The 17270-nt window shown below is 51.2% G+C and overlaps 3 protein-coding genes across 6 annotated transcripts; 1 reads left to right on the top strand and 2 right to left on the bottom strand.

The window, feature by feature from the left end:
• Positions 1 to 31: 31 nt before the first annotated feature.
• LOC108021900 (galactosylgalactosylxylosylprotein 3-beta-glucuronosyltransferase I) lies at positions 32 to 1877 on the bottom strand. The gene is made up of 2 exons (XM_017090718.3): positions 1593 to 1877; positions 32 to 1508 (listed from the first exon to the last, which is right to left on the bottom strand). The coding sequence occupies exons 1-2, from the start codon at positions 1799 to 1801 to the stop codon at positions 797 to 799; spliced, it is 921 nt and encodes a 306-aa protein (XP_016946207.1). The 5' UTR covers positions 1802 to 1877; the 3' UTR covers positions 32 to 796.
• A 662-nt stretch (positions 1878 to 2539) lies between these two features.
• LOC108021896 (uncharacterized) lies at positions 2540 to 3566 on the top strand. The gene has a single exon (XM_017090714.3). The coding sequence runs from the start codon at positions 2679 to 2681 to the stop codon at positions 3327 to 3329; it is 651 nt and encodes a 216-aa protein (XP_016946203.1). The 5' UTR covers positions 2540 to 2678; the 3' UTR covers positions 3330 to 3566.
• A 3496-nt stretch (positions 3567 to 7062) lies between these two features.
• LOC108021894 (pneumococcal serine-rich repeat protein) lies at positions 7063 to 17269 on the bottom strand. 4 transcript variants are annotated; one of them, XM_017090712.3, is made up of 8 exons: positions 17041 to 17269; positions 15768 to 16083; positions 14906 to 15696; positions 13363 to 13491; positions 12306 to 13073; positions 11274 to 11768; positions 7490 to 11171; positions 7063 to 7382 (listed from the first exon to the last, which is right to left on the bottom strand). In XM_017090712.3, the coding sequence occupies exons 3-8, from the start codon at positions 15632 to 15634 to the stop codon at positions 7318 to 7320; spliced, it is 5868 nt and encodes a 1955-aa protein (XP_016946201.3). In that variant the 5' UTR covers positions 15635 to 15696; positions 15768 to 16083; positions 17041 to 17269; the 3' UTR covers positions 7063 to 7317. The 4 variants fall into 4 exon arrangements, with proteins under 4 accessions (XP_016946201.3, XP_016946198.3, XP_016946200.3 ...); XM_017090709.3 differs by having other exon boundaries at positions 14906 to 16083; positions 16878 to 17269; XM_017090711.3 differs by lacking the exon at positions 17041 to 17269 and adding an exon at positions 16320 to 16538 and having other exon boundaries at positions 14906 to 16083.
• Position 17270: the final 1 nt, after the last annotated feature.

Genomic DNA, 17270 nt, shown 5'->3' with positions numbered 1-17270 from the left:
TAACACCCAATCGCTAATGTTTAACAAATAATTGAGTTATCTTCGAGCCATTGTTGTCTGCGAATCATTTTATTATCAATTCTATTGGCGTTTATCAGGAGGCACACTCTGTGGATATTTTACAATTTGCAGTGGAATAATATGCAATTAAATGGGGCAAATTAAAAAGTACTTATAGTTTAAATACATTTTAAGGCGGCAACTCGTTTAGTGACTGGAAAAGGAGGCACGATTTGGGGCTAACTAGTTCGAGGTAAAACAAAATGCACATCAGATCATGGGTTTTGGGGGTATCAACCTGCATATAGACTAGGGGCCATCTTACACAGATATGTTACAACATTGATTTGAGCATTGTACAACTAATAGTATTTCATAAATGAAACTTGGGCTAATACTCGGGGGTGTCACAAAATCTCCTTTGGCTTATAATCTCTTGTGCTTCGACGAAATCCATACAGATATCATTTTTGTGTGCAATCTGGTATTGGAAAGTATTAAAATCTATGATTGAATTGCACTATTACAAATATTTTGGAAAATAAAAGTTAGCTTAGTCTTTTCGTTTAACATAATGCCTTCACCATGTTTTTACAAAATAATAGAGTAACCGATAATGGGGCACCATTGCCTTTAGGCAACGATTCTGATTATAGTTTTGAATATCAGCGCAAGTAAGATATTTTCACTAGACTATGAGGAATAGTTTTCCAGGACAGTGTTTAGGACGAACACATAAACATAAATTCACTAGGATGACAGCTTGGTGTATGTACATACAGTGGGCGCTCGGTGGCTAGACCTCCATGCCGCCGTCGGATCGCTTGCCCTTCTTCAGGAGCGCCTCCTCGGCGGTCAGCTTGGTCTTCTCGGTGCGCGTGTGCCAAACGAGGACATCCCTGCAGCCATTGGCCAACGGCTGCAGCTGATCCCTGGTGGTCAGATGCCGCAGGATCTCGCTCTCCTGATAGCCCCGCTGCACCTCGTACGAGAACATGGCCTGCGGATTGCGGATGAAGAGGTCCATGCTGATGGCAAAGGCGGCCATGTCCACGGGGAAGGGTCGCTCCGGTCGCCAGGCGGCATTGAAGCCGATCACCTGGGTGCCATCCTCGTTGAGCAGCGGTCGCTCAACCATCAGGCCGCCGACCAGGCCCACCGGCCACACGCCCACGCGTCCCCTTTCGATTTTGCTCATCTCGGCGAAGAGTTCCGTGGAGTACGAGTTGTCGTCGTCCATGAAGAACACTATCGAGTGCCGGTCGACGTCCACATGGCCCCTCAGCCAGGCCAGGGCCAGATTCCTCTGCTCCACGCCGCGCGGCTTTATCCAGTTGGGGTCCTTGCCCTTCAGCTTGAACTCCGGCGGCGTCTTGGTGTTCAGCTGCGTGGAACGCTTCTCCAGGCCGGCTCTTTCCAGCAGGTTCCTCACCAGCGAGGTGGTGGCGTTCGTGTCCTCCACAATGATCCAGTGCAGGTGCGGCAGCAGCATGAACAGGTGTGATAGCCTGCGGTGTTGGGTGGTTGGGTGTGGGATAAGTGACTAGGCATTACTCGGGGCTATCTCTATGGGTTATGGCTGGGTACTCCACCTGGTTAGCTCTGCCTTCTGGGCGGGCCGTGGATAGGTGGGCGTGACGGCGTAGATCGTGGGCAGCGTGTCCGCCTGGACGTACATGGCCTGCAGGTAGTCCGGGCCCTGGCAGGTGCGCTTGCCGTTGCGGTGCACCATCATCAGCACCACCAGGAAGACGATGATCAGGACGAGGACCTGGCGCGGCCGAATGCGGACCTCCGACATCCTGCGGCTGTTAAATTTCGCGAAAAACCCAATTTTGTTAAAACAAACAAATGGACACACAATGTGCCTAAAAAACGGCGAGCCAACTGAGCAACTAACGCGACGGCTCGAATAATCTTCAATGTCTAGTTTGGTCACACTGAAAGCTGTCAAGAAAATAACGTTACTTTTTAAAAGGGAAATCAAATATCATTAAACATACACAATTATTATTTAATATTATTATATAATATTTAATTAAAATTGTTTCTTAGTAATCAGTTCTAACAAATTTTGCAGTTGGACGTTGTTCCTGCTAATAGATTTACCTTTTAATTATGAATATTTTCAAAATTTAGAAACGCAAGATTAGAAAGATTGCGAGAATGTATCAAGAAAAATTATTCTGGGAAAAACAATCTATAACAAATTTTAATATTTATTATTATTCTTTTTATTTTATTTGATCCAATTTCAAAACACAAAATCAAGTTTGAAAAAAAGGTTGCAAAAATTTATCAAGAAAAAATTCTTCAGGATTGAAAGACAAATTTTAAGAAATTTTTTATTCTTAAAATTTAAAATTCAGTAATAATCTTTTTTAAGATTATTGATTGATTGATTTTTTACTTTCTGATATTTTTCTCTCTATCTTATTATTTTATTACAATGTTTCGGATTAATATTAACAACAAAATGTTCATGTTTCAAATGAAAATTTCTCAAAAAACTTGTTAGAGCAGGCCTGTACATCAAATGTACACATTCAAGAGTCCTTTCCAGCAGTTTCTGAGTTAGATCTCCAGAGAGCAGTCACCAAATTCAAGCATCACACATCAAGATCACCTGAAATTCCCGGGCGGACCATTTAGTTTAAAGCATTGAGTTACCACTAAAGATGGCCCAGCAGCCCAGCAGTGACAAGACCAAGCCGAAGACCGATCCCACGTCGCGGAAGCTGAAGTTCGCCGGCTGCTGCCACCTGAAGGACGAGGCCCTGGCGCGTCTCTACAAGATCGACCGGCTGACCGACGAGGAGCTGGCCTCCGTGGGCCTGCAGCGCAAGTCGCTGATCGACGACTACCGCCACCTGCACGAGCTCTCGCAGATGCGCCAGTGGGAGAACGGAGTGCGTCCGGCCCGGCCCACTCAGACCCACCGGAGCCGCTTCTCGCGGCTGCCCCAGTTGCAGCTGCAGCAGTACAAGCCGGTCAAGCTGTACAAGTTCCAGCTGCTCAACCAGCTGGTCCACGTGATGAGCTTAGAGAAGGAGCCGGAGAGTATCTTCAATGAGCGGCAGTTCGAGTTCGATGCCGACTACCGCGAGGACGACGAGGTCCAGCGGCTGCCGCCCAAGGAGCGCAAGCGCCGCCGCTTCGAGTCCTTCTGCGACCACCTGGACAACATGTTCATCTGCGGCGACCGCAACATGGCCATCGACCTGGTCGTCGACGCCATCATCCGCCTGAACAGGCGCCGCAAGCTGAACCCGCCCACCGGGCCCGCCAACCCCAGTCGCCTCCTGCCCGTGCCCCGCCGGGAGTACTAGCCTCGCCAGGAATCTGATGCCACAGCCACAGCCCGCAGCCCGCAGCCCACACCCAATCCCAATCCCAATCCCAAAATCATTCCAAGGCGTGCAAGTATTATGGAAAATGATGGAAAATCGAAAGCACTCGTTTTCTTTTTTGTTAATTTTTATTTCGATTCTCCACAGAAATACACTTCTCTCCAGCATATTATATTTTAAACACATTTTAAATTAAATTTCGATTTCCCATTCAAATACGCTTCTCAGTTTTTTTTTTCCGTTTTCCGCATGTACAAATATTGGTATGTATAAGTTATGTATATGGATGGGGGGGGGGGGGGCTTCTAGTAGGCTTCGTCAGTAGAAGTAGTCGAGTACATATGTGTATATAGAAGCATGTATATAAGATTGGGGTAATGGTCTAGTACGGGGAACTGGCACCAAGAGTTGAAGGGTTCTTAAAATATTGGGGGCTCTCCTTAGTATTATAAAAGGGATCGGTTAGATCATAGGCATAGATCTAGAGCCGTATAATAAATGGGTTCGGTTAGAGCATAATCAAATACAAGGTATTTTAGGATTTTTTTTCTAAGAATACAAAGAAATTTTCCATTAATGATAGCATATGTGACCCTTGATCTCAAGACCCCGTACTAGACCCCACCGAATTTAGAGTTAGCTCCATTCACACGCTTATAAACACCTTGATCCGCAACTCGATCCATTCACACCGGCCTAACGTATCAATAGGTGCTCTTCCACAGAGTTCTTCCCTAGCTATCCCATAGACTTAGTCGTAGATTTCCGTATATGTATGCATATATCTATGATTATAGTTCCCACCGCGCTCGCTGCTGCTCCAATTCTCGCCACTGTATGCTGTATTCCAAACTCAACAAGTGCACTCAAGACGGAAATAAGGCGGGCTGAACTGTACGCAACTCGAGCGATAACTCCGATATCCAATTTCCGATACCCGATAACTGATAACTGATAAATTGAACAATACGCTAGCTACGCAAACCGAAATCAAAAGGCGGAACTAAAACAATTCTAGTTTTGGTCTGTTGGCCGTCTTTGCAGCCTCCAAACTCCAAGCTCGAGCCACTTCCGTCCTACGAATATTATCGAAAATGCGGTTAACTATGTAGCGGGGAAAATGAGTGTCCGATAATCCTGATCTCTCTGGGGTTTTCTTGCTGGTTTTTCGAGTCACAATTTACTATTTATATACACATACACACAGCTACAATATATATTTTACATAAATACACATATAAGAAACTTTTTTTTTGTGTTTTTCCTTTTGTTTAAATGTACTTTATAATATTTCAGTATTAGTCATTACTGGCCTAGCGTACAATTTATTCTCAATTTTGTTTTCCATATTCTCGTAATCTGGGCTTTGTGTTTTATTTTCTTGTTTCTCGTTAGTTCTCAATTGTCTAAAATTGTTGCAGTGTACATTGGCTTAGTTTGACTTAGTGGTTGTATATAACACTAGTTTACACGAAAGATGTACGTCTTTAAAAACACGTTTCTTAGGCTAGTTTGAGTTTGCTGAAATAGAAAATGTTCGCCGAGAGAGAAACTTAAGAGCCTTTTTGATATATTCGCAAAGAATCTTGGGAACCATGGGTCCATACAGCGGATAATGTATGCCTTCAAAGGGAGAAATTGATTTTGCGTAAGAAAAAGAAGAAATGTTTAAAAAAAATTCTCAACATTTGGAGAAACTACAGTTCTTTAAGCAAAATTCACTTATTACTAGACACATAACTATTTTCCCATCTGTTGGCATACATTCTCGCCTGCTAAGCCTATGGTTCCTTGGATCTTAACAACTTCGTAAGCAGCAGCCTCTTAGTAGTAAGAAAAAACAAATTTCACTGCCAAAAAGGGCCAATTGTTGTAGACTAGTGTGACTTAGACTCACCCTAGTGCGTGTGGTACAAATACATATATTTCATATATTCCTTATACTCGACCGCCCTGCAACTTAGTTAAAACTCCTCTGGCTACAGTTTTTGATTCTATTCTGGATGGTTTACATGGTTTACACGGTTTAGAGCGGTGCAGCGACATCTCTGGCCGAGTGCTGCCCCTGGGCATGGGGATGGGCTGGCTTGGGGTTGGGGGGCACAGGACTCGGGGCTAATCGATATTGAATACTTGTCTCCGCCTGGTTTCGGTATTTTACTTTACGTTTATTCTCAAAATATACAGCACATAAAATTCCAATTGAAGCAAAACAGTTTCACATACATTTGAAAACACTTCGCACTGTGTGTGTCCTGCTTGTTCGGTCTTAAAGAGTAGGCAATCCAGATCGGGTTCTCTAGTGATTAGCTTTAAATAGGCTTTCTCGATTCGCTCTCTAGATAATTTCATTTATGTATTGTTTCTGCTTACTATTTATTCTGACACTTTGTTCTTACTAAACTGTTTCCTGCTCTTAACTACTCGATTTTAAACGATTAACGTTTTGCATTATCAAAAAAAAGTTACGTTAATAGATGCGCGTACGTGTAGTGTATATTCCTAGATATAGCAATTTAGTTGCGCTTTTATTCTACGAGTTCGCTTAACTTTTACTTTGTTTCTCCTTCTCCAAATCGTTTGCTCTTCAACTTTTTGTTTTCTTATTTTCTGATTTTTTTTGTTTTTTCCATTTTATATTTTAGTGGTTACAATATCTAACTTCTGTTACCCTCGGAGAGACCTTCTGAGGCTCTCCCTGCTAAACGGCGGCATTCTTCGTAAGTGCATAATAGTTTTCATAGTGTTTTTGCTGGTTTTTTGTGGTTTTATGTTTTCTTTTTCTCTTTCTGTTTCCTACTTTCTGTTCTCTGCTTCGCGGTTATTCTGTTTAACATACTTTCCTCATGAGGCTTATTTATGGCTAGCCGGAGCTAAGGAGCGGCCCTTACATAGTTTACTTTAAATAGTTATCATCGTTATCATACACACACATATCAAATATTTTCCGCGGGGCTTTCTCGCCTACCTCTCACAATGAACCCCCGGGGGTCGAGGTCGAACCGCCTCCTGAACTTCTGGTCTCATAATATATGTACACGCGACGCTGACTCTGTCTAAGAACTAGGATTAGTTTTATTTTCTGCTCTTGCAATAACACCCCGAAGGTCGGGGGGCGTTTGAAACGAGGACAAAAATAAAAAAAAACGTTTGCGTAATAGTAGTAATAATAATTAAAGTACAGTAATAGTAATAGTAATGGTAAAACGTTGCGTTTTAGGGAGCCAGAAGGTTGTAAATTAACAAAAGCAGATCCAAATGCTTGACTGAACATCACTATGCATCGCATCTTGCGGCGAGAGAACGTTTAGTTCGCGCCCAACTGACGTTAAATAAATATCCACTTGTAGCTTCTCCTCCGATCCCCACTGCCTTCTCGTGGGCTCGCTTTCCTAACTATGCTCTCCTCCTTATTCACAGCTGTGCGAAAGGGTTGAGGGGGCCTCCCCGCCCTTCGATCTCCTCCTGGCAAGGGCCTACCCATTGGGCGCCCACATAATCGACCCTGCATTCTAAATAGATCCTATACTCCTAATCTCAGGCACTCGCTCGCATTCACACTCGGGAAACACAGACACCCTCGACAATCCTCGCTCTCCGCGCTATCCTCTCGTCATCCTGATCCTACGCCGCCAATCAATGGTTACTCTACTGATTCGTTACATTAATTAGCATAAAAGCGTATTGTTATAGCAGTTACTTATAGAGTATGTACGATATCGGTAGATCTATAAACGATGGCCCAGCACAAAGTAAAAAAAAACGTGTTTAAACAACCGAACATGCAATTCGAACTAAACTCCTGCCCTGCCTTCAGCCGATGTTGGATGCTCTCGTTAAATTGCTGCCGATATTGCTGACGTTGCTATTGCGATTGGTGTTGCTGGTGTTGCTGCTGCTGTGGCTCTTGCTGCGGTTGCCCTAACGTGGCTGATCGCGAAGGTGTCGCTGGTGACACGGTTGGTTTCTAGGTCTCCTGCTCCTGCTCGTTGTAGTATGTGACATACTTGCTGTTGGCAATGGCATTCCAGGCTGCAAAACGGCAAAACGATGGGTTAGTCATGTGTGAATAACCAGTACCAGGGAGATCCCTATCTATCTCAAAACCAGGACGTTGTCCCCTCGACCCGAGTACTCACTGTTGGCGATGTAGTCGACGATGAGTTCCGTGTTGGTCATCATCGCCGGTCGCGAAGGCGGTGCCGACAGGATGGTCACCTCCTCCGCCTCCGCGGACGTCGTGGCTGCATCCGCCTTGAGGTCGGCCATGAAGCTCAGTTCCTGCAGGCTCTCGTCGTCCTCCTCGTCGTCGTCGTTATAGGCCATGAACACGGGCAGGGCCACTTTCGCCTCCGGATTGGGATTGGTATTCGGATTGGTATTAGACTTGGTCTTGGCCTGCGACTGCTCCTGCTCCTGCGAGTTGCTGCGACTGCAGCTGGTGCTCCGGGCAGCGGCGGCGGCACGGGCGGCGGCTATGATGGCCGCCTCGATGTCGTTGCACGTCTCCAGCTGCTGCATCGAAATGGAGTTGGCGCTGGGCAGCGTCTCCTCGCTGCTGCTGGCCTTGCTCAGGAAATTGTTGACGTGCTCCTTAATGGACGTATTGGCGGCACCGTAGATGCCACTGTCCCCCGACTGATTGGCCACTCCGCCCAGCATGCCCGAAATGGAGGCCAAGCAGGCGGCGCCATTGCCGCCGGACGAGGACGAAATCGAGACAGAGGACGATGAGGTGGAGGTGCTCGCCGAGGAGGACGACGAGGCCGAGGGCGTGGAGGAGTTAATGAGACTGGCGGCGCTCGACGAGGTGGCCGATGCTCCCGCATTCGGCGACGATTGAGCCGCCTCCGCGGAAATCGAGAGCATGTCCAGGCTGGCCGAGCTGTTGACCGCATCCGAGGCGGCGCCAGAGTCATTCAGCTGCTGATCACTGCTCGCACTGTCATCCGGCCGGCGCTCCTGCTGCTTCTGCGACTGCTTCTCCCGGCTGTCCGCCTCCTTGTCCAGTTCTTGGTCCCCGTCCTCCGTGTCATCCTGGCCCGCGTCAGAGTCCGCCTCTGTCTGCTGCTGCTTGTTCGAGGCCTGCTTGGGCTCGTCCTCCGCCTCATCCTCCAGGTTGTCGTCGAAGAGCTTCAGCTCATCCTCGTTGAAGTCCCCGAAGATGAACTCGTTGTTGCTCCTGCCCGCCTCGCGATCATCGTTCAGTATAATCACAGCACGTCTGCCGCCGGTGGCCTCCAAGACGGCGCCGGCTCCCTTGGCAATGCAGCTACTGCTGGCCAGCTTATGGCTGCCGCTGATCAGCTTCTTGGCTCCCTCCGTCTGCGTGGCAGCCGTGGTCTTCTGCGTGGTAGTGGTGCTGGTGCTGGTGGTCGCCTTGGCGGTGCTGGACAGGCTGACTGTCGCCTCCTCTTGACTAGGCTTCGCGGGCTTCTTGCTCGTGTTACTGCTGTTGCTGCTGCTGCTGCTGCTGGTAGGCGATGGCTCCTTTGGCTTGGCCTTGGCCTTGACTGAGGATGAAGCTGCGGCAGGACACGGAGTCAAAGCTTGAGCTGAGGATGACGATGGACCAGGAACTGTAGCTGCAGCAGGAGCTGGGCCTGCGACTGCGGTTGAGGTAGTTGTTGCTGATGCCGCTGCTGCTGCTGCTGCTGCCGGCGGCGATGTGACCAGAGAGGCTTTCTCCTCCAGCTGCTGCTTGGCTGCAGCTGCGAAGTTGTACAACGAAGCCGAGGTGGCTGCCGCGACGGCCACGGACACATTGTTGGTGCTGTGCCGCTTGACGGTCTTCTCCAGCGCCGGGTACTGCTGGTCCAGGTTGCTGCTGTTGCAACTGTAGGTGGCATCGTGCTCCACACTCTTGGACTTCTGCAGGGCCGGCGGCGAGGAGGAGGTCGACGAGGTGCTGGCGTTCGAGCTGCTGACACTGCTGCTCGTGTACGCGGCCAGCGTGGGCGTGGCCAGGCTGGAGGCGGACACCAGCACCTGCGCCTGCAGCTCCGGCGAGTTGGCCGTCTCCGCATCGCTGCTGCTGCTGGGCGGCGTGGCATTGAGGCTCTGCGAGTAGCTGATCGAACTGGACGAGGACGGCGCCGTAGTTTGGCTGCTAACAAGGGCCGGCTGGTTGGCGGCACCAGCAGCTCCAGCCGCCGGCGTAGCAGCGCCCGGCAGCTCGGGGAAATCGGGCCGCGACTTGGACTTGCCGCCGCTCCTGGCCTGAAACTTGTCGCCCAGCTCCAGCTCCGTGTCGCTGGCCGTGGCGTTGTTCAGCGCCTCCTTCTTGTTGCGGGCAATGTCCGCATACGAAATGGGAGCCGGCGAGTTGTTGCTCTGCTTGCCCTGGCGCTGACTGGCGGCCTGCGCCGCCCGCTGCTTGTTGTTGCCGCCGCCGAGGCTCTTCTTCTTGCCCGTCTGGATGGGCAGCGAGTGCACCGAGTCGAGATCACTGGAGTCCGACTTCTCCGACGGCGGCATGGACGACGTGGACTTGCGACGCGAGCTGTCCACCTGGCTGGACACCGCCGAGCCGCCATGATGGTGATGATGGTGGTGGTGATGGTGGTGATGATGATGGTGCTGCCCTTGCGGCGCCTGGTAGTGCTCCTGGTACTGCTGCTGCTGCTGCTGCTTGTAGCCACCAGTGCCTCCTGCTCCGCCGCCGTTGTTGTTGCCGGTGTACGGCGTGTAGTAGTGCATCCGCTGGGACATCATGTTGGAGGAGGCCGACTTGGTGATCTGCTGCATGCGTTGCAGGTTGCCGCCCGTACTGGCGGCAGCCGCCACCGCTGCATCGTCCATGGTGACGGCGCGCTGCTTCTTTGGTTTCTTCTTCTTGGTCACCACATGGAATTCGGCGGTCTCCGACAGCACGGTATTCAGGGCATCCAGCTCGGACATGCGCGCCAGGGCGGGCAGCGCCAGCGGCAGCTGCTTCTGGCCCAGAGTCTCTGGCTCCGACCAGGCGGCTGCTATCTCCTGGTGATCGCCCAGGTACTGCAGCTCCTCGGTGCCCCACGATCGCCGCTCGCCCTTGCGCTGCTGCGCTCCCGGGTTGCCGCTGCCGCTGCCTCGCACCTGCACCGACTGCTGTTGCGGCTCCTTGCTGCAGTTCTTGCTGATGTCCGCCACCGAGGCCGAGTTGTGCTTGCCCCCGGCGCCCGAGGACGACGAGCCACCCGAGGCCGAATTGTTCGAGCCCTTCTTCTGGCGCATCATCTCCGTGGTCGCCGACTGGCGCTTCAAGTCGTCCACCTCCATTTTGGAGCAGCTGCGCAGCTCCTCCAGCGAGTTGCTCTTCTTGAGCTTGTTCTGCTTCTTGCGCTCCTTCTTGCGCTGACCCGCCGCATTGTTGCCGCCGCCGTTGACATCGTTCTCGATGTACTTGACCAGCTGCTCGACGGGATCGTTGCCCCGGTAGCCGGCCACCGACTCCACATCCACGGTGGTGGTGTTCCTCTCCTGCTGCGACTTCTTCTTTGCCTTCTGCTTGGTGGTGGTGGGCTGCTGTATGCCAATGCCAATCCCCGAGCCAGCGGCCACTGCACCGCCTCCGGGCGCCTGCTGCAGCTGGCTGTAGGATGCGGCCACCGCCGCCGCTGCCATGGCCGTGGTCGTGGTGTTCGTGCCCGTGGAGAGCAGCGTGGAGACGCTACTCTGACGGTGGGAGCTCGACGAGGTGGGCGCACTGGCTCCCACCGTGGTGGTTATGAGGGCCGTGAACTGGTTGCCGTTGCCATTGCTGCTGGTGGTGCTGACGCCGCCGGCTCCGTTGCCACCAAAGCCATCGCTCAAGGCGTTCCCATTCTCGTCCAGCTGGCGCTGCAATGCGGAAAAGGGGTTGGTTATAAGCCAGGAACGGTTATATACTCCATAAAGTTTATAGATAGCTTTCTAATTCTCAACCTAAAGCTCTCAACTCACCGTCGTGGCCTTGCCACCCATGGACGCAGCTGCCGCCGACGCTGCGGCGTTGACCATGCGCCCAATCTTGGCGGGACGCAGATCGCCGGAGAGCGTGTCGGAGGAGGCGCCGCAGTTACTGACGCCGGATGAGGTCGAGGAGGAGGTCGAGGGCTTGCTGCTCTCGATGGCAGCTGGCGAGCCAGCGCCGCCGCCGTACACCGAGGAGCAGGCCGTGTAGTTGTCGTTGAGCGACACATAGCCGGCCTCCACCTTGCGCTTCTGCTCCTCCAGGCCGAGCCCAAACTGTCCGGTGAGGGCGGCCAGATAGTGGGCCTGCTGCTGCAGCTGGCTCCTGGCGGACACCTCCAGGACGGAGAAGTGTAGCGGGTCGTCGATTAGGAACTCTTTGGCGGCACCGCCGTCCCTGGCCTCCGCGGGCTGCTTCGCCTGCTTCGGCTGGCCACTGATGGCGTCGAGCAGGAACGTCATCGAGGGGTTCTGTGGCTCCATTTGCTGAGCGGGAAACGAAGGGGGAATACATGTTACTCAAACAATCTCATCTAGAAAGGATCCCACATATCCCTTACTTGGAGTTAAAGCTAACAACTTTCGCGAGGGTTTAGGAACACACATTTAGGGATTCTTTCGTTAGTCAATTGAGTTATAGCAAATCATAAATATGTTCAACACTCAGAATTATCTTGTTAAATACACCAAATCTTCTCTCTACTTGAATAGGCACAAATAAGTAAGCAACTTCACCAGCAGATTTAGTGGACATGAGTCCATCATTTCATAAATTGGGTTCTGAAAATCCCCTGACTAAGCTTTTGCTATGGAAATGAACGTTTGGGTGTGCATGAGCGTGGTGTTCGGGGTGGACACATAACTTAATTAGGCGACAGGGGCACACACTACGGATTAGGACTACCGACGCGCCTCTCTTACCGCCGCCTGGTCGGTCAAATCTGCTACAACAATGAACCTTGCTATCTCCCAGAGCCGGCCATCCATTCGGAGGTGCCACTTCTTAAGCGTATCATCGCTTACCTCCAACAGGAAGTCGGGCGGGACGCCGCTTATGCCAACCCCGGTCCCGGTCCCGGCTCCGGCACCCGTCGCCTCGTCCTCATCCATGTCGAACTGTATGCCCGCCTCCGGATCGCGTTCGCCCAGGTGGCTGGGCAGGCTGCTGCAGCTGCCGGTGCTGCTGCGGTGGTGGGGCTTGTTGCCAGCCACAGATGCGGCACCGGATCCTCCGGCCGCCTCCGAGGAGAGGTGAGCCTGCTGCTTGTGCTGCTTGGCATCCATGGCAGCTGAGGGCTCAAAGTTAACGCTGCTGGGCAGGCTGCCTCCTTCGCGCTGCCGGCCCGAGACGGATGAGTTCTTGATCTTCTTGGATGCGGATGCAGGGGCGCAGGAGGTGGCGTTTTGGTTGTGCTGCTGCTGCTGCTGCTGCTGCTGGCGTCGATTGGAGCGGCCACTCAGCTGGTAATCACAGTTGAAACGTTGCGTTGCTGCCGTAGTGGCAGCCGTCGCTGCAGCCGCCGCCGCCGAGGTGGTGGCCAGCTCGCTGCGGTGCGCCGCCTCGACGAGATCCTGCAGGGAGCCGCCCTGCTTGTGCCGCTGGGCGGGATCCGTGGACCGGTGATTGGTGGAGTTGTAGCCGCTGTTGTGCCCTGCACTGCTGCTGCTCCCGCCGCCGCCGCTCGAGCCTGCCGCTGCACTGGACGCTAGTGCGGATGGGTTGAGTGTGAGGCAGGATTTGATGGCACGATAAGAGATCTCCTCGTCGTACTCAGCCTTTTTGAGCATTTGCTGGGGGGTGGAAATATGAAAAACGTTATTGGGCTTGAAAAATATAAGACTAGGAGTTATTTAGTGATGCCCTCGGTGACAGCAGTGATTTGAGACTGATTTCAAGAAAGTTTTAGTAGTTAACTTGGAATTATATTAAATAAAGGAGAGAAAATAAAGTTATATAAGAAGAGTGTCTTGAAATTTGAAGTTCTAGTTTATATATAATCTCAACTCTTATGTGGAACCAAGGAAAAACAATAGAATCCTGGATGTTTCCATGATAAATTTAGGGATACCCAGCACTTACCAGAAATCGCTCGCTCTTGTTCTTCCTGTCGCCAGGATTTCGGTACCAATAGGCCTCCTCGAGAAGTTTTTTCAATGATGCGTCGTCGAGATCATTAAAATCGCTGTCTTCCCACGTATCGTATTTTGTCTGGAAGCGAGTGGAAAGTGAACTCAATTTAGTTTTCCAGATCAGACTTAACCTTAGAAAAGGAAGACAGAAGAGAGCTCTACTCATTCCAAACACATGCCCTTCCAAGGTTCCCGGGCGCACTGTTCGAGTGCCGAGGGCAGAGTTAGGGGAGTATTAGGTGGCGCACGGCTCAAATAAATAAACCATATATATGGTGTTGCACACGAAAAAGGGAACGAAGTAACGAGGAATTTGTGCGGTTATTGCGGCCGAGTTGTCGCCAATGTTGTTGCTAGATAGAGTGGCTCTTTCTGTGGTTTTATGAGATTCTGAATTGGAATAGTAATAGCTGTTCCAAAAAAAAAACTGACTGCAATCTGCAGAGCTTCCAGTGAACTCTGTTCTCTCGCGGTTCCAACTTCCAGCGCTCTTCTTCCCTTCCAATGATAAACATTTGTGTGGGTGTACGGATCCCCGGATCAGGCCCAGGTTAGCGGTGCATTTTCAGGGCCCCCAGAGATCCCTTTGGCCAGAGCGAGATGGCAGGAGCTGCCAAAGCTCTATTTTACCTATCCCCCTTTGCCATTATCTTCGCAGGAGGGTTACCAAGGCTAAGCTAAAACGTGTATTAGGGTGATGCGAGCCTATTTGGTTTGGAAAATAAGGTAATTACATAAAAAATTGCTAGTAAAAAACCCAAACGATTGCAAAATGTAATTTAACCACAGATTAATTTATATATAATTTTTTTTTTATAATTTTCCTTTCCTACTGTTTTCAAAGCCTGAACTTATTTTATGTTAATGCTTTGGGGTTTTGAAAATATGATAAATAAATCTGATGTAGCTCATTCATAATACTTTGGGCATTTTTTTTTGCTTTGTAAGATAATTACAAACAAAGTTTATCTACAGGCATTTATTTATTTTAGTTTATAGTTTATGGCTTAGTGAATGAGTGCGCAAATCTGCGAGCGAGTGTGTGTGGGGACTATTTTCGCAAACAGACAAGTCGATATTTATAGAATGTTTATTCAATTATATCAATATGTGATCTAAAATGTTTAGACCAAGGTGTGACGTAGGAATCGGACTGATCAAAACACTCATTTTTACCCCAATTTAATTTCAATTGATATAATAATGGTTGCGGATGTAATGGATAATAGTAACTTGATCAATTTTAGATTATAATAAATGTTAAATAGGCATACCATTACTTAAAATGGTTATAATAGTCCCAAAAGTTTGAATTTAACTAGGTCTACTATAGAAATAGAAATAAAAACAACTCTTTTTCCGTTCAAAACCAACCTCTTCCTAGCAAATTCATATCATATAGTACGATTCTTTCCCAAACTAACAAAATATTGAGTAAAGAACCACAACACCTATACCATACTTATGATAATTCTGCCAAAAGACGCACTTACCTTTTTCTTCTTCTGCCGCTTGCCCACATTCTGATCGTCCTGGGTCTTGCCCTTGGCCGTGGCCCCGTACTGGAGGACTCTGCGGTTCGGTCGCGCCGACAGCTCTGCGCCGGGCGAGTCATTCAGCATGGCGAAGAAGAAGGATGAGTCCACTGGTGCCGCCGCTGCTGAGCCCCTGGCAGCTTCTGGCGCCGCGGCGTGGTTAGTCGAGCTGTGGCTATTACTAGGATTACTGGGGGACGACGACTTCTTGGGCTCGCTGGCGCGGCTGCTGCTCGCTGCTTGGCTGATGGCTACATGGTTGCTGGCCACTGCCACTGCATCAGCTGCAGCGGCGGCCGCGGCTGCTCCCGCTGCTGTCACGCCTGCCGCTGCTGCACCGGCTCCTGCCTTGGCTGCTCGCACTGCGGCGGCTCCGGCTGCTGTTCCGGCCGCTGCTCCTGCCGCCTCGGCCACTGCCTCTGCTGCTGCTCCATGGGTGTCGGTGCCCTTGATCAGGTCGAGCATGGCACCGAACTCCGTCATCATGTTGATGAGCTGCTCCTTGGAGAACGACGTCGGCGTCGTCTGGGTTACGGTGGTCGTGGTGGTGCTCTCGCTCATCGTCCCAGCGGCGATCGAGACGATGGGCGTGTCCGGTATGATCGTGGGCAGCTTGATGGCCTCCCCGCCAGGGCCCAGACGATCCGCCGGTGTGTCCGATGATGACGGCGTTTGTTCATTGTTCATCTTCTGTCGTTTGGTGGCATGCAACGAGCGAAACAAACAAATGCCATTCGAATTCGTCGAATCTGCTTGGAAGGGCAGGGTTTGTCTTTAGCAGGGTGTTCTCTTTGTTGCTGCACTTATGCGGAGGACCTACAAACTGTTGCCTCTCCTCGGTTTTCCTAGGAAGCCCAGCTGCCCAGCTGCCGCCGTGTGGTCGCCACCGCGGCCGCAAGTGCTCTGCCGCGTGCGCTGGTGCGATTCCTCCTGGTTCACTTCCGATTCCCGAACGATTCCTCCCCTGCCTCTCGCTTGGTATGAGCTGGGGGAAATGGCTGCCGAGCAGGGGGCTGGGGCGGCCCACCTATTGCGTATCACTGGGGACTCCTGCTGCACCTGACAGGCCTGTCGTCACTGGGTCTGCTGCTGCCTGGATCTCTGCCCGTGGCATTTACGTAGGTCCCAGCGGAGTTCTGCAAAACCAGAGAGTCACGGGTACGGGGATTAGTCGTGGGGCCACGGAACACGGAACGCGGAATACGGAATACGGACTACGGACTACGGAAATGTGTGCGCACGGGGCTGCAATCGAAGCGTGCAAAATGGGGAAAATTGGGGGAAAACTCGGCGCCTATGCTGGGGGTGGAGGTGAGTCTCTGTGACCGAAACTGAAACTGAAACCGAACCCGAGACACATTGGCCCACTGACTCTGTTCTGCGGCATTTGTTGTTGTTGTGGTGGTTACGCGGACAAGTGGCGCTCGGCCGGCGGGTGGTGGCGGGTGCGTCGCTGCGCTTTGGCGGTCCTCTTCCGGCCCGCTGGCTTCACATTTCCCTGGAAAGCACAGGTTTTCCACCCATATTTCATGCGGTTCGTTTTTTCCCTTGCTTTTGCCTGGCCAAGCCGCACAGTGTTGCCAGCTGCGCTGCAGGCCCAGGGTTGTCAACCCGTCGCGTTGTAGCGCCCAACCGAGGGGGCACTCTGGGCCCGGAAAATGTGCGCCTAGCTCCTGGCATTTCGCCACAAAAAGTGAGGAGGAATAAGCAAGGAAAAAGCCTTTTCCCAGCTAATTAGCCCTGAGAAATGGGGTTTGTATTTGGGGGAAACAGAAGCGAAGCGGGGCCCCCAGCAAGTTGGCAGCCCTGCGGCTGTTGTCAGTGGCAACACTAGCGCAAAACACGTCATTTTGCCACAGTTTTTTCGCACTCAATGCGCCAGCTTTGGGGGCCGCCGGCCCACATGCCCCACCATCGTATGCACAATTACCCAGGAGCTGCGCTTTTCCGGCGATCACGGCAGTCACTTATTGATAAATACGCCAGGCGAATACAGCTGTACAACTTTCTGCGCACTCACACGCACGCACGCACGCACACACACACACGCAGACACACGGGCGCAGGTATGCGCCTGTGTACATTTTTCTGACCTTCTCGGCGTTTTTTTTCTTTTGGCTTTGATTTCGCTTTTGGCAAGTGAAAAGACGCTACTGCATGGCCGCGCACTCGAATTCGCCGTCCGTCGACTGTCCCCTCGAACTGGGCGAGCCGCAAACTGACCGCCTATTATCGCACTGATGTCGGTCGTAGTTTAATTGCAAAGTAGCATGAAGACTGGGAGCCGAAGAAAACACTGTGGAGTTGTTGTTGTGTTTCGCAG

Source organism: Drosophila biarmipes, chromosome X (genome assembly GCF_025231255.1).
Source record: "Drosophila biarmipes strain raj3 chromosome X, RU_DBia_V1.1, whole genome shotgun sequence".
In the NCBI taxonomy this organism is placed as follows: domain Eukaryota; kingdom Metazoa; phylum Arthropoda; class Insecta; order Diptera; family Drosophilidae; genus Drosophila; species Drosophila biarmipes.
This window is presented reverse-complemented; position numbering and strand designations above follow the sequence as displayed.